General features: G+C 36.3%; 1 protein-coding gene across 1 annotated transcript in view; it reads right to left on the bottom strand.

Moving 5' to 3' along the window:
- STAM (signal transducing adaptor molecule) overlaps positions 1-16523 on the bottom strand; it is a 92198-nt gene that overhangs the window by 12234 nt on the left and 63441 nt on the right. Inside the window, exons 9-13 of the mRNA XM_046013754.1 lie at positions 11101-11189; positions 9017-9104; positions 8748-8802; positions 8043-8196; positions 5595-5770 (exon numbers count right to left, since the gene is read on the bottom strand). Of these exons, the coding sequence (XP_045869710.1) occupies positions 5595-5770; positions 8043-8196; positions 8748-8802; positions 9017-9104; positions 11101-11189 (562 nt within the window). The remainder of the gene's footprint in view (positions 1-5594; positions 5771-8042; positions 8197-8747; positions 8803-9016; positions 9105-11100; positions 11190-16523) is intronic.

Genomic DNA, 16523 nt, shown 5'->3' with positions numbered 1-16523 from the left:
GATCAGAGCAGAAATCAATGAAACAGAAACCAAAAAAAACAATAGAACAAATCAATTAAACTAGAAGCTGGTTCTTTGAAAGAATTAATAAGATTGATAAACCCCTAGCCAGACTAATCAAAAAGAAAAGAGAAAGGACCCAAATAAATAAAATCATGAATGAAAGAGATCATAACCAACCAAAGAAATACAAACAATTAAAAGAACATATTATGAGCAACTATACGCCAGCAAATTTGACAATCTGGAAGAAATGGATGCATTCCTAGAGACATATAAACTACCAAAACTAAACCAGGAAGATACAGAAAACCTGAACAGACCCATAACCAGTAAGGAGATTGAAACAGTCATCAAAAATCTCCCAACAGGGGCGCCTGGGTGGCTCAGTGGGCTAAGCCTCTGCCTTCGGCTCAGGTCATAATCCCAGGGTCCTGGGATCAAGCCCCACATCTGGCTTTTTCCTTAGCAGGGAGTCTGCTCCCCGCCCCCCCCCGCCTGTCTCTCTGACTGCTTGTGATCTCTCTCTCTCTTTCTCTCTGTCAAATAATGTCAAATAAATAAAATCTTAAAAAAAAAAAAAATTCCCAACAAACAAGAGCCAAGGGCCAGGCCAGACGGCTTCCCAGGGGAATTTTACCAAATATTTAAAGAAGAACTAATTCCTATTCTCCTGAAACTGTTCCAAAAATAAAAATGGAAGGAAAACTCCCAAACTCATTTTATGAGGCCAGCATTACCTTGATCCCAAAACCAGACAAAGATCCCATCAAAAAAGAGAATTACAGACCAAAATCCTTGATGAACACAGATGTGAAAATTCTCACTAAAATACTACCCAATACGATCTAACAGTACATTAAAAGGATTATTCCCCATGACCAAGTGGGATTTATTCCAGGTCTGCAATGTTGGTTCGACGTCCGCAAATCAATCAATGTGATACAATACATTAATAAAAGAAAGAACAAGAACCATATGATATTCTCAATAGATGCTGAAAAAGCATCTGACAAAGTACAGCATCCTTTCTTGATCAAAACTCTTCAAAGTGTAGGGATACAGGGTACATACCTCAAAACCATCAAAGCCATCTATGAAAAACTCACAGCAAATATCATTCTTTTTTTTAAAGATTTTATTTATTTATTTGATACAGAGAGAGAGATCACAAGTGGCAGAGAGGCAGGCAAAGAGAGAGAGGGGGAAGCAGGTTCCCCGCTGAGCAGAAAGCCCGATGCGGGGCTCGATCCCAGGACCCTGAGACCATGACCTGAGCCGAGGGCAGAGGCTTAACCCTTTGAGCCACCCAGGCGCCTCAGCGAATATCATTCTTAATGGAGAAAAACTGAGAGCTTTTCCTCTAAGGTCAAGAACACAGAAGGGATGTCCATTATCACCACTGCTATTCAACATAGTACTAGAAGTCCTAGCCTCAGAAATCACACAACAAAAAGAAATTAAAGGCATCCAAATCGACAAAGAAGTCAAGCTATCACTCTTTGCAGATGATATGACACTTTATGTGGAAAACCCAAAACTCCACTCCAAATCTGCGAGAACTTGTACAGGAATTCAGTAAAGTGTCAGGATATAAAATTAATGCACAAAAATCAGTTGCGTTTCTCTACACCAACAAGAAGACAGAAGAAAGAGAAATTAAGGAGTCAATCCCATTTACAATTTCACCCCAAACTATAAGATACCTAGGAATAAACCTAACCAAAGAGGCAAGGAATCTGTACTCAGAAAAACAGAAAGTACTCATGAAAGAAATTGAGGAAGGCACAAAAATGGAAAAATGTTCCATGCCCATGGATTGGAAGAACAAATACTGTGAAAATGTCTATGCTACCTCAAGCAATCTACACATTTAATGCAATCTCTATCAAAATCCCATCCATTTTTTTTCAAAGAAATGGAACAAATAATCCTAAAATTTATATGGAACCAGAAAAGACCTCAAATAGCCAGAGAAATGTTGAAAAAGAAAGCCAACGTTGGTGGCATCACAATTCCAGACTTCAAGCTCTATGACAAAGCTGCCATCATCAAGACAGTATGGTACTGGACAAAAAGAGACACATAGTTCAATGAAACAGAATAAAGAGTCCAGAAATAGACCCTCAACTCTATGGTCGACTAATCTTTGACAAAGCAAGAAAGAATGTCCAATGGAAAAAAGACAAATGGTGTTGGGAAAATTGGACAGCCACGTGCAGAAAATGAAACTGGACCATTTCCTTACACCACACATGAAAACAGACTCAAAATGGATGAAGGACCTCAATGTGAGAAAGGAATCCATCAAAATCCTTGAGGAGAACACAGGCATCAACCTCTTTGACCTTAGCCGCAGCAACTTCTTCCTAGAAACATCGGCAAAGGCAAGGGAAGCAAAGGCAAAAATGAACTATTGGGACTTCATCAAGATCAAAAGCTTTTGCACAGCAAAGGAAACAGTTAACAAAACCAAAATACAACTGACAGAATGGGAGAAGATATTTGCAAACGACATATCAGATAAAGGGCTAGTGTCCAAAATCTATAAGGAACTTAGCAAACTCAACACCCAAAGAACAAACAATCCAATCAAGAAATGGGCAGAGGACATGAACAGACATTTCTGCAAAGAAGACATCCAGATGGCCAACAGACACATGAAACAGTGCTCCACATCACTCGGCATCAGGGAAATACAAATCAAAACCACAATGAGATACTACCTCGCACCAGTGAGAATGGCTAAAATTAACAAGTCAGGAAATGACATGCTGGCGAGGATGCGGAGAAAGGGGAACCCTCCTACACTGTTGGTGGGAATGCAAGCTGATGCAACCACTCTGGAAAACAGCATGGAGCTTCCTCAAAAAGTTGAAAATAGAGCTACCCTATGACCCAGCAATCGCACTACTGGGTATTTACCATAAAGACACAAATGTAGTGATTCAAAGGGGCACGTACACCCGAATGTTTATAGCAGCAATGTCCACAATAGCCAAACTATTGAAAGAACCTAGATGTCCATCAACAAATGAATGGATAAAGAAGAGGTGGTAAATATATACAATGGAATACTATGCAGCCATCAACAGAAATGAAATCTTGCCATTTGCAACGATGTGGATGGAACTAGAGGGTATTATGTTTAGCGAAGTAAGTCAATCAGAGAAAGACAATTATCATCATATGATCTCCCTGATATGAGGAAGTTGAGAGGCTACATGGGGGGTTTGGGGGGGCAGGAAAGGAATAAATGAAGCAAGATAGGATCAGGAGGGAGACAAACCGTAAGAGACTCTTAATCTCCCAAAAGAAACTGAGGGTTGCTGGGGGAGGCGGGTAGGGAGAGGGTGGCTGAATTATGGACATTGGGGAAAGTATGTGCTATGGTGAGTGTGGTGAAGTGTATAAACCTGGCGATTCACAGACTTGTAGCCCTGGGGCTAATAATACATGAAATGTTAACAAAAAAATAAAAAATTAAATTAGGGAAAAAGGAAAATAATCCACTTACAGCTGCATCAAAGAGAATACCTAGAAATAAATTTAACCAAGGAGGTGAAAGACCTGTACATTGAAAACTATAAGACACTGATGAAAGAAACTGAAGTTTACAAAATTAATGGAAAGATATTCTGTGCTCATGGATTAGAAGAATTAATGTTGTTAAGTCTCCATACCATTCAAAGCAATCTACAGATTGATTACAATCTCTATTGAAATTCCAAGGTCATTTTTCACAGAACTAGAGCAAATAGTTCTAAAATTTGTATGGAATCAAAAAAGATCCTGCATAGCCAAAGCAATCTTGAGAAAGAACAAAGCTGGAGGTATCATGCTCCCTGATTTCTAACTATACTACAAAGCTACAGTAATCAAAACACATAGTGTCAGTATAAAAAGAGACAGATCAGTGGGACATCATTGAGAGCTCAGAATTATACCCACACACATACGGACAATTAATTTACAACAAAGAAGCCAAGAACATACAATGTAGAAAGGACAGTATCTTCAGTAAATGGTATTGGCAATACTGGACAGCCAAATGCAAAAGAATGAAACTGGACCACCAGCTTACAGCATACACAAAAATTAATTCAAAATGGATTAAAGACTTGAATGTAAAACCTGATACCATAAATTTCCAAGAAGAAAGCACAGGTGGTAATAAGCTCTTTGACATCAGTCTTACCAATATCTCTGTGGATCTAACGCCACAGGCAAGAGAAAAAAACAAACAAAACTGAATGAATGAATGAATGAATGGGATTACATCAAAACAAAAAGCAGCTTCTGCATAGTGGAAGAAACCATCATCAAAACAAAAAGGCAATCTACTGAATGGGACAAAGTTTTTGCAAATTATATATCTGATGGGGAATTAATATCTAAAATATATAAAGAGTTCATATAACTCAACAACAAGAAACCAAATAATCCAATTTAAAAAGTGGGAAGATGATATGAGTAAACACTTCTCCAAAGACCTAAAAATGGCCAAGAAGCACAGGAAAGATGTTTGAAATCACTAATTATCATGGAAATGCAAATCAAATTCACAATGAGATATCACCTTACACCAATTAGAATGGGTATTATCAAAAAGACAAGAAGTAAGTGTTGATGAGGCAGTACAAAAAAGGGAATCATCATATACTGTTGATGGGAATGTAAAGTGGTGCCGCCAACAGTATGGAGATTCTACAAAAAATTAAGAAGAGAATGACTATATGATCCAGTTGCTCCTCTTCTGGGTATTTATCTAAAGAATACAAAAGTATTGATTTGAAAAGATAAATCCACCCTTATGTTCACCGCAGGATTATTATAATAACCAAGAAATGGAAATAACCAAAATGACCACTGACATATTAATTGATAAAGATGTATGGGGTGTGTGTGTGTGTGTGTGTGTGTGTGTATAGTAGTATACGCAGTGTATACATACTACTTGGGTATAAAAAAAATGAAATTTTATCATTTGAGACAACATGCATGGACTTAAAAGCACTGTTAAGTGAACTAAGTCAGATAGAGAAAGACAAATATTGCAATGATTCCCCTCATATGTGGAATCTTAAAAAACCCAACCACTACCAAACCAAACCAAACTCATACAGAGAACAGCTTGGAGATTACCAGAGGGGAAGAAGATGAAGGGCTGGGTGGAATGGGTGAAGAAGGTCAACTGAATGGTGATGGATGTAACAACATTTTTAGTGGTGATCACTTCATAGTGCATGCAGATAATTAAAATGTACCTCTGCAACTTGTATAATGTTATATTCCAATATCACCTTGATAAAAAGAAAAATGATAAGAAATACTGAAAATACAAAACCAAGATTGAATAGAGTTGTTCAGTGATTCAGTGAGACAGAAGACTAGCTTGTAATGCCAATAATGCAGGGGTTCAAGTTGAATCCACTCCTAACCACAAACAGGGCTGACCATCTGGTACTAGTGATGGCATCTATCCTAGGTTTTTCTTATGCAGCTCTTATGGATACACGTGAATGGAGGTATTTAAGAGTTACAACAGTACTAACTCCAAACAGCAGTAAAGTAATAGTCAAAAATCAAATTACTTAGGGTAGGAAGCCTGAGTCTGCTGACTGGGAAGGGCTGGGTTTACAGATGGTGGAACTGCTCCTTGGCTGAGAGAAGACAGTTGCTCTGGGGGAAGACTGTAGCTCTGGAGATGACTCATCTGTGCACTCCCTGCAACCAGGTAAGCACCACTTTGGGGAGGCCCTGGATATACCTAGAACAGTTCATGACAAAAAAAAAAAAAAAAAAAAAAAAAAAAATATTACATTTTCTAAGACTTTAAAAGGTATGCTAAAATTTCTTTGTAAAGGCATTCAGTTACAAAGCGAATTAACAATAAAATCTCTGAAATCATTTAAAAAGTTACTTCTTTTGATAGTCATTAAGAAAAATACTTTTCAGTAAAGTGGGCTTCTGATGATTCTCTTAGGTAAACATGAGCTAAACTTGTGTTTATCTCATATAGAAGCAGTAAAGGAACTTACCTCGAAACTTTACACTAATATCATCTCTCTTTCCATACTGATATTTTAAGTACTTTCTTAAAAGGAATCCCAAAAAAAGTTTAAGAAGTGTCTTTGAATTCACTATTTCATGTCCATAGACTGCATATACGATCTGTATTTCCTACATTACAGTTTAGTGAACACAGAGCAACCTAACTTTCAAAAGCAGGGGTCAGCAAACACTCTTACAAAAGTCCAGATAATAAATATTTTAGGCTTTGTGGGCCTCTCTGAACTCTGCCCATATAGAAAGCAGCCAGAAACAATGTATAAATGAGTGAGAATGTTACAGCAAAGTTGATTTAAAAAAAAAACAAAACAAAACAGGTGGGAAGCTGGATCTGTCTTTGGGCTATTGTTTGACCACTCAGGCATCTAAAAACTATACTTATTTTAATCTAAAGAGACTGACCTCTTAAATGCCCAAAATCTTAAACACACAAAATATTCTAATTTTCTATAGCATTGACTAGGTCCTTCCATTTCATATATTTGAAGAGAACCCCACTGTCTAGAGACAGACTCCTACCAGGTGAGATAGTAGTAAAGATAGTATAGTAGTAACACAGTCATCAGGAGGTAAAATCATCTTAGCACTTTTTTTAAGCCATAAGAGACTCACCATACATCAGAATACAGAAGGTCTTAATTATAAACAGAGCTATTCCAAACTAAATGCATTCTTTTGTACTTTGCAAATGAAGAGTTTTTGTTTTTTTCTCAGACTTGTATCAAGAGCCATGAGTAGCTGTCACCTAACCCCATGCTGCTCAAATATGAAAGCTCAGCCCCAGGCATCAGACCTCTCATTTCAGGGGAAGTGGGCCATTTAAGGAAAAAAAAAAAAAAAAAAAAAAAAAAAAACTTGCACAAAGTCTGTGCCACTCTGTATAAGTAAAGTAGAATGCCTGTCTAATTATTCCCTAGACAGTAAACTTACTCAGTTTGTGGGGAAAGCGCTCTTGAAATAGTTGCTTAGGTGACTAAGGAGGAAAAGGGCTGTATATTACATTCTATATATTTTTTTAAAGATTTTATTTATTTATTTGACAGACAGAGATCACAAGTAGGCAGAGAGGCAGGCAGAGAGAGAGGAAGGGAAGCAGACACCCTGCTGAGCACAGAGCCCGATGTGGGGCTCCATCCCAGGACCCCGGGATCATGACCTGAGACAAAGGCAGAGGCTTTAACCCACTGAGCCACCCAGGCGCCCACATTCTACATCTTTTTAAAGGAAGAGGGAAAAATTCACATTAAAGCAACTTATTATAAAACCAGAAACTGCAGATACCCAGAAAAAGTTATTAATTTTTTAGCAATAATCAGACAAAAAAATGAGGTTCTTAACCAGATAATTACATATGAAGTTTTAGAAATATATAGATGTTTTGGCCTTACTCTTGAATGTTTTGATTCATTAGGTTTCAGGTGGGGCCAAAAAAACTGTATTAAATTAAATTAAATTAAATTAATTAAATTAAATTAAATTAATTAAATTAAATTAATTAAATTAAATTAAAAAAACTGTATTTTTTAATTTGATTAGTGATTCTGATGCATAACTTTGAAGAAAAACAATTTTTTAAAAAGAATTCTGGAATAATTAGTGTATTATACATTGTATTTATCAAGTAAAAAATTCTTTTAAACTTTATTCTAAGATTACTTTCAGAAAGTTTCACATTTTATAAAACATAGCTATCCAAATAATCTCAAATATATTGAGAATTTAAAATGATATACTTGAGGAGCTACCTGGGTGGCTTAGTTGGTAAGCATCCAACTCTTGATTTTGGCTCAGGTCTTGATCGTGGGGGTCTGAGAATGAACCCCAAGTCAGGCTCCACGATCAGAGGGAGTCTGCTTGAGATTCTTTCTCTCCCTTTCCCTCTGTCCCACCCTCTGCTCACGTGTTCTAAAACAAATAAAGTCTTAAAAAAGTAAAAATAAAATGATATGCCTGAATTTTTCAAAGCTTACCTGAGAACCAGAAACACCAGATGACTGCATGTAATACTGCTGATTCTGTAATTTTGCATACATGGAATACATTGGATCTTCATTCATTAACTTCGTATACAGTGAAAGTGCTTCCATCACTTTAACATTAAGTTCTGAGAGTTCTGAATGTTTTCTGAAATATGACACAGTAAATTCAAACAATTGCTATTTAAAGGATATGATGTTCTAAATAAGGCACATAAAGTAGCAAAAAGTAATATAAGTAGACATTACTAAAAATTTAAACTTATGGCAGAAAATATCCTGTACTTTAGCTCAAAGGCAACAAAAACTGCTTTATGTACTGTGCTGGGAGAATGCCACCATATTCCTGTACTTGACTTTACCTTGAAATAACTAGGTGTCCCTAGTAAATAACAGATGGGTAGGTCAGTTGTGGGGTCTGGTAATGCTACTTATAGCACTATAATGGTTACAATAGGTAACCATTATTCTTCTTAAAAGACTAATATAATTAAGGTCAAACAAATGCTCACCTTAAAAAAAGTAGGAAGATGTGACTAATTCTAATTCCCGTACCTATAGTAGAAAATAACTGAATGAGAACTGGCTCTTTTGGCCTATCTTAAAAATAATAAAAAGGCAATTCTATCCCAGTATGCACTTAAAGAGAACTTGAGGGAAGAAGATATACAATATAGATAATTGCAAATGTTCTTTTACCTATCGATATCTTCCAGCTTTTCATCAATGAGAGGTCCCATCTGGTGACAAATTGCTAAGATAACAAGATTTAAAGAAATGTAAGAAAACACAGTAAAAGGAAGCAAATCTCTCATGAATATTCATATAAGTGAAACCAAGTCATAGAGTAGAAATGTTAATATTTTTTATATCATTCTCAATTTTATTTAAATATAAAACTATTCTGTAACAGAACACTAGATATATGATTATTTTTTTATGTGGAAAGTGAATGGAAAATAGTTTACCTTCAAGATGAAGTAACTCTGGAAGATCTGGTTGATCATCACTGGGATCTGTACTTTGCAACATCTGTAGCAATTGGTCCATTTTGTCCTATAGGAATTAATTAAATAGTTAATAGAAAAAGCAATAAATCATTGAGCAACAATACGGTCTCACTTCATTAATTAGATAAAGGATGGAGAAATTTTGTGATTCATATAGAGACTCCAATTTTGCTTTTACATATTTAGTATCTGTGTTCTCTTTAGTACCATGTGAAGTCAGAGCTTTGAAAGCTCTTCCTACTTACTTTCGAAACTGCTAACAGAGACTCTTAAATTGAGAAGAAATAGAGCCATATTTAAACTTACAACGTGTGAGTTCTTCAATCTGTTATGTCATGCTGTGGATTTCTCTGTCATTTTGTTTTGGAGCAGCTGTAGCCTTGGTAACTTCTCTCTTAAGATGGCATTGCTTATGACTAACAACTCATTATTACTTCTCCACCATGGTGAATACAGCAGCTGTTTTAGCAAGGCATAGCTCAGCTATATTACAGCTCTTCTCCTTCTAAGTAGGGCCATAAGATTTTATTCTACATTTTCTTTCCACCAATATTTCAGTCTGTCGTAAAAGGAAGGAAGAAGATTTGTGGTTTCTCTATTTTCCTATGTGAGAAGGCTGGAAGGCATCTCAAAGTAAGGACTCAGATCTATTTCAGAATCTTTCCTTATAAAAACCAATGGAAGCCATCATTATATAAATACACCTATATATTACATAAGTATATATGCACTTACATGTACATTTTTAAGAATCAAAATACTGATCTCCGAAGAATAATACTATAATAATAACAACAAAGTTTTCTCCATGCACGGTTTTTACATGGTTATGTTACTAAACACAGGTACATTAGGTAAATGTAAAATGGACTACCAATTTTACATAGTCATTTAAATCAAAACAAAAACTGTTTCTGCAAAGAAGAGCTTGAGAGATGAACTAATCACTGGACAATGAAAGCAACACAAATATATAAAAAAAACTCTTCTAAAGTCAAAAGAATTTTATATCTTAAAATAGACACTATGTTTCAATGTAAAAGATTCACAATTTCCATTTTAAGTAGCCTAGAAAAGAAGGCATGTGTCAGAAAACTATGCCTATAGCAAAGGAAAAAAAGGGAGGGAAGTGGAGCTAACATGAGAGAAAGTAACATGTGGTTACTTTTTGTTTTGTTTATAAAATATTACACCCTATTTGAAATTATCTAATATCAAAGAAATGAGATATCTATACACACCACTAGGCTGACTCTACACACATTTTCTTATGCAATGAAATTGGCCAAACAAAACTTTCCCTGATCCAGTCAGATTCCCTGACTTTCAGCACAGTCTTAGACAGTCTCTTTCTCTAAGAGTACTCTTCAAATTTTCTGGTTTTGGCTCCTCCCAAAGGTGGCTAAAAACCTACAGAATCCCTTCAAATATTTTAAAGAGGACACATCATTTTTCCTAAGTTTAAAATGTTAAAAACGATGTAATTTCCAGAGCATTAAGTACTGATCATTGCAAATAAGACAGTCACATAGTCTATTAAATATATTTCGTCCAAAAAAATTTTACTCCAGGGTCGCCTGGGTGGCTCAGTCATTAAGTGTCTGCCTTTGGCTCAGGTCATAATCCCAGGGTCCTGGGATGGAGCCCCACATCAGGCTCCCTGCTCAGCAGGGGGTCCTGCTTCTCCCTCATCCTCTTGCTCACTCTGCTTGTCAAATAAATAAATAAAATCATTTTAAAAAAAATTTCACTACAATTGTATTTGCAATAATTTTTTTAAAAAACTGCAAAAAAACCAAGCTCCAATAGCAAAATAATTAAATCATATGAACCCATTCTATGGAATATTAAGCAGGATTTTTGATGAGGTACAGAATGAGACTAGAGTTTCAAGGACAATCTTTGCTTTGTCTATATTGCTTGAATGTTATAACATAAAATACATGCATTAATCAAGCAATTTTTTTTAAAGACGACAATAAAAACACTTAAACTTCAATACCAAGTATTGAATACCAACTCTCGCAGAGGAAATCACTTACTTCATCAATAAAGGCTTGCTCTGGTTCTGGCTCTATTGTTTCCACTTGAACATCATCACTAAATTGTACCGTCTTCTTCTCCGTTTTAACTATAAAACATGTAATATTTATTTTTTCCTTATAATAAAATTCTATTTTAAAGCACTTTAAACTGCATGAGAGAATTTGGTTTCTTCTTTTATTCCCTTCAATCTGAGAGACTCAATTTAAGGAATAATTAGACTACATATTTAGGCGATAATGAGAGAACATTATTTTATGGAATCCTGTGAAGATTTCTTCATCTTAAGATTTTATATTTTCCATAAAAGATACTTCAGTAAAAATAAAAGGTATATTTCTGAAACAAAGATTAATTACCTACTACATATGAAAGTTCAGCAAATCGGTGGACAAAAAGTAAAGTTTTACAAGGTCATAAATGAACTCTACAAATTAGAATAAGTCCTCTTTTAAATTACCAGTCCCTTCAAAGAAAAATTTCATTTGAAAGACCATGCTATTTCAATGTAGTGAGATGGAAAGTCAGCTATACGTTCTCTGTCAAGCCACTTAGATTTTTTACTAGGAAAGTCACATCCAGGTCAGTGAACTTTACAAGTGGTATGGGCAGTGATGCATGAAATCAGCCTGCATTTTTTAGTTACATTATTCTTTGAAAAAAAAATGTGGTTATGAAGGGATCTGCAAATCACTGGCCAGAAGCACATATTTCTCTTGCTTAACAAAGCAATCCTTAAAAACTATTCAATATATCTTTAACTAGTAAATACAAGGTTATGATTAATAGAGCAATTAACCATCTCTCCCAACACACTGAGAGGCCCATATGACTTTTTAAAGGAATGAACTTCCTTTTTGCATTTCTCATCCTTGTACCAATGTGATTAATCAGTACTCACAAAAATATTAAGAATCAAGATGAAATGGGGTTTGGGAACAGAGCAGAATTAGGGAAAGGAAATATATTAATTAAACTATTAAATGTGCGTAATAGAATATTACATTTCCTCCCAAATGAATCTCTTCTACCATCTTATGAGATGCACCCATTTTAAAAATGATGCTAACAGCAGCAATAATATTAAAACTGCTTGCACAGGAGAAAGCTAATATATGACACAACCTGGATTTAAATACCAATCTATCTGGCACTATCAGCCCACATACTAGAATCGGGCTGATGATTTTTCACTCTGAGAAGAGAACTCACACCACTTATGTATTCTGTGCTGTAAGCGTCTGTATAAAATGTAGATAATTCAATTTCCATTCATCCCATTGAAGTCACCATAAAGCAAAATTCTATACATACACACACGTTTTAGCTGATTTTTTCCCATGGGGGTAAAAGAGACATGTGCTGGAGATAATTCTGCTTTTCATATCTTGAGCTATTAGCAAGTAGAGAGGCTGGGAAAGCACTGCATTGGCTGCTACCCATAAGAGAACACATGGTAGACTCGACATCTTAATAACTGACCATGCACAAGTTTTCAGTGCTTTTTCTCATAGGCACTAATACCAAATAATGTGTGTGTGTGTGTGTAAGTATGTGTGTGTGTATGTATGGCCACAAAATAAATGTTTTTATAATATCTTCCTACACTTCCTAAAGAAAAACAAGCTAAGCAGGGCAGGTACTTGTACAGGACATTAAAGTGGGCTTGTTTCCTCATGAAAAATAATGATATGAGGGGGCGCCTGGGTGGCTCAGTCAATTAATAAGCATTTGCCTTTGGCTCAGGTCAGGATCCCGGAGTCCCAGGATGGAGCCCCCACACGGCTCCAGGATGGAGCCCCACATCAGGCTCCTGGGCTCAGTTGGGAGTCTGATTCTACCTCTGACCCTCCCCCTCTCTCATGATCTCTCTCTCTCTTTTAAATAAATAAATAAAATCTTTAAAAAAAGAAAAAAAGAAGAATGCTAAGAAGATCATGCTAACACTCCTTTCCCAAGCTCAAGAACTACAATTCTATTACAGAAGCTCTGCTGTTCCTGCTCTTCTCTTCAGTAGTCCACAATGAAACACAGGAAGATGAGCTAGAATACTCATTTCAAAGCTGCACTGCTATATGGTAGAGAAAAAGATGAGTTGGCTACATGGTCCATATGAGATCTTGGGTTTCATCTTGAACAGAAATCAAGACAATTCCCTATTTTCCAACAGTTTACTGAGGATAAAACAAGAACAAAAAAATCCAAACCTCAAAAACAAAACAAAACAAAAAAACAAAGAAAAAAAAATCACTACCATAAGCCCAGGTTAAAAAGTTGGCACACAATACACTGCCATTTAAAAAGGGTTCTACAACACATTTTTTTTTTTAAAGATTTTATTTATTTATTTGACAGAGAGAGATCACAAGTAGATAGAAAGGCAGGCAGAGAGAGTGAGAGGGAAGCAGGCTCCCTTCAGAGCAGAGAGCCGGAGGTGGGACTCGATCCCAGGACCCTGAGATCATGACCTGAGCCAAAGGCAGCGGCTTAAACCACTGAGACACCCAGGTGCCCCTACAACACATTTTTTGAGTTCTAACAAAAAAGAACTCCATTAATAGAATGGGTATCAGGAATCAGTCTCTGTCATAAATTGGTTACAAAATGACATGAGACAACTTGGCAGTAATTAGGAGACAGCTTTGTTTCATCAATGATAAAAGTAACATCCGATTTGTTGTTAAAGCCTTCTCCTGAAAGAGAAGTGTTCTTATTTAAGGAAAGTTTACCTTTTATATATATCTTTACATATATATATATGTAAACACACACGTATGTATATATACACACACATATTTATATGATACATGATAAGTATTTAGATAGTATGTATTTTGATTAAGATTCAGTACTACATGCTGTCAGAAATGAAATGATGACTATGAGACAAAGATCCTTTCTTAAAATTCTTGTAAACTAAAAAAAAAACCCCAAGCATCCTATGGTTAATAACTCTCTTTGATCCCTTCTACTGCCTTTATAGAAAGATGAGATGAGGTGAGATATTTTGCCACATAACTACAGCTTACCAACTTATATACACAAAGTCTTAAAATTCTAAACCTTTCAACCACTAATGGAAATCTTTCTACACTAGAATGTATTTGTTTCCTTAAACAGAGGGAGATTAAGACTTAATCTTGAAGTCCTAAACTCATCATTATGAAGATCAGTGAATTATTATAGTACTACATACAAATGCAGTGAACTGCTTACCAACATTTTTGTCAGTTACCAGTAGTTACTCCTGCAACTATTATGACTGCCAGTAACATCACATTTCCTCCTGGGAAACTTTCTAGCTTATTTCCCCTAGTAGCACAAACAAAAGGGTATTCACATGATTAGTTATGGACCCTTCTGAGTATCTAACATGGGGGCTTAGGAAAGCCATTATATTGCTTAGAGGCCCCTGCTTCCAAGTTTGGGGCTGGTGTTAGTATACGTGCTCCCAAAGCAAGTACGCAAGCTGTATTATTAATTAATACCTTGGAGGAATTAATATGAGTCCCAGATCAGCTTATAACGTTCCATGAAGCTGAATTTTTACTCTCTTATTAAGAAGACAGTTGTGGGCATAAATATTTACAATTGTTAGATCTTCTTAGTGGAAAGACCCTTTAAGAATGATGAAGTATGGGGCACCTGGGTGGCTCAGTAGGTTAAAGCCTCTGCCTTCGGCTCAGGTCATGATCTCGGGATCCTGGGATCGAGCACCGCATTGGGCTCTCTGCTCAGCAGGGAGCCTGCTTCCTCCTCTCTCTGCCTGCCTCTCCGCCTACTTGTGATCTCTGTCAAATGAATAAATAAAATCTTTAAAAAAAAAAAAAAAGAATGATGAAGCGTCCTTCTGTTATCTCTGACTACAGTCTTTAGTTTAAAATCTAATTTATCTGATATGAGAATTGCTACCCCAGCTTTCTTTTGAGGCCCATTGCGATGAAGGATGCTTCTCCATCCCTTTGCTTTCAGTCTGGATGTATCTTTACGTTCCAAATCGGTCTCTTGTAGACAACATATGGATGGGTCCTATCCTTTTTTCCAATCTGCAAGACTGTGCCGTTTTATGGGAGCGTTTAGGCCATTCACATTGACAGTGATTATTGAAAGATACGTTTTAATTGACATGTTGTCTGTGAAGTCCTTGTTTCTATAGATTGTCTCTGTAAATTTCTATTCTAGGATACTCTTGCGTTCTTTCTCATTTTATAGAACCTTCCCCCCCTTAATATTTCTTGTACTGCTAGCTTGGAGGTCACATTCTCTTTTAAATCTTGCTGGTCTTGGAAGGTCTTTATCTCTCTATCCATTTTGAATGTCAGCCTAGCTGGATAAAGTATTGTTGGCTGCATGTTCTTCTCATTTAGTGCCCTGAATATGTCTTGCCAGCCCTTTCTGACTTGCCAGACTTCTGTGGATAGGTCTGACATTATTCTGATGGACCTAACTCTGTATGTAAATAATCTCTTCCCCCTAGCTGCTCTCAAAAGCTCTTGTCTAAAATTATGATCGGTCAGTCTTACAATCACGTGCCTCAAGGTCTTTCTAGATTTGTTGATCTTGGGGGGCATTCTTTCTACCTGTAGGACATGAACGCTGGTTCTATTACCCAGATTGGGAAAATTTTCAGGGAGAATTTGTTCATCTCTATCTTCTAGTCTTCTTTCTTTCTCCTCCCCCTCAGGGATCCCAATAATTCTGACACTGGAACATTTCATGGCGTCATTTATTTCCCTAAATCTGTTTTCATGGCTTCTAAGCTATTTGTTCCAGGCCTCCTCCTAATCCTTTTTCTCTTATCAGTTTGTCCTCTAGATCACTAATTCTATCTTCTGCCTCGGTTACCCTAGCTGTTGGAGTATTTAGATTAGACTGGATCTCAGTGATAGCATTTTTAACTTCCTCTTGGGCGGCTTTCACTTCTGCCCTAATCTTCTGCCCTAATGGATTCCATGCTGTCACTACATAAGACAACTGTTAATCGAGATAAAGAGTCACACTGATATGAATACATTAATAGTAGGGGATCTTAACATGCCACTCTCAGTAACAGATCATTCAAACAGAAAATAAACAAGTGCATTGAATGACACAATGGACCAGATGGACCTCATAGATATATACAGAACATTCCATGCTAAAACAACAGAATACTGATTCTTCTCAAGTACACATAGAACTTTCTCCAGAATAGACGACATACTGGGTCACAAATCAGGGCTCAACTGACACCAAAAGACTGAGATTATTCCCTGCATATTCTCAGACCACAACACTTTGAAACTGGAACTCAACCACAAGAAAAAGTTTGGAAGGAATTCAAACACTTGGAAGCTAAAGACCACCTGCTTAAGAATGTTTGGATCAACCAGGAAATTAAAGAAGAACTTAAAACAATTCATGGAAACCAATGAGAATGAAG

The sequence above is a fragment of the Meles meles genome, chromosome 7 (assembly GCF_922984935.1).
Source record: "Meles meles chromosome 7, mMelMel3.1 paternal haplotype, whole genome shotgun sequence".
Taxonomy (NCBI): domain Eukaryota; kingdom Metazoa; phylum Chordata; class Mammalia; order Carnivora; family Mustelidae; genus Meles; species Meles meles.
The sequence above is the reverse complement of the archived record's forward strand: the minus strand, read 5'-3'. Positions and strand labels throughout refer to the sequence as shown.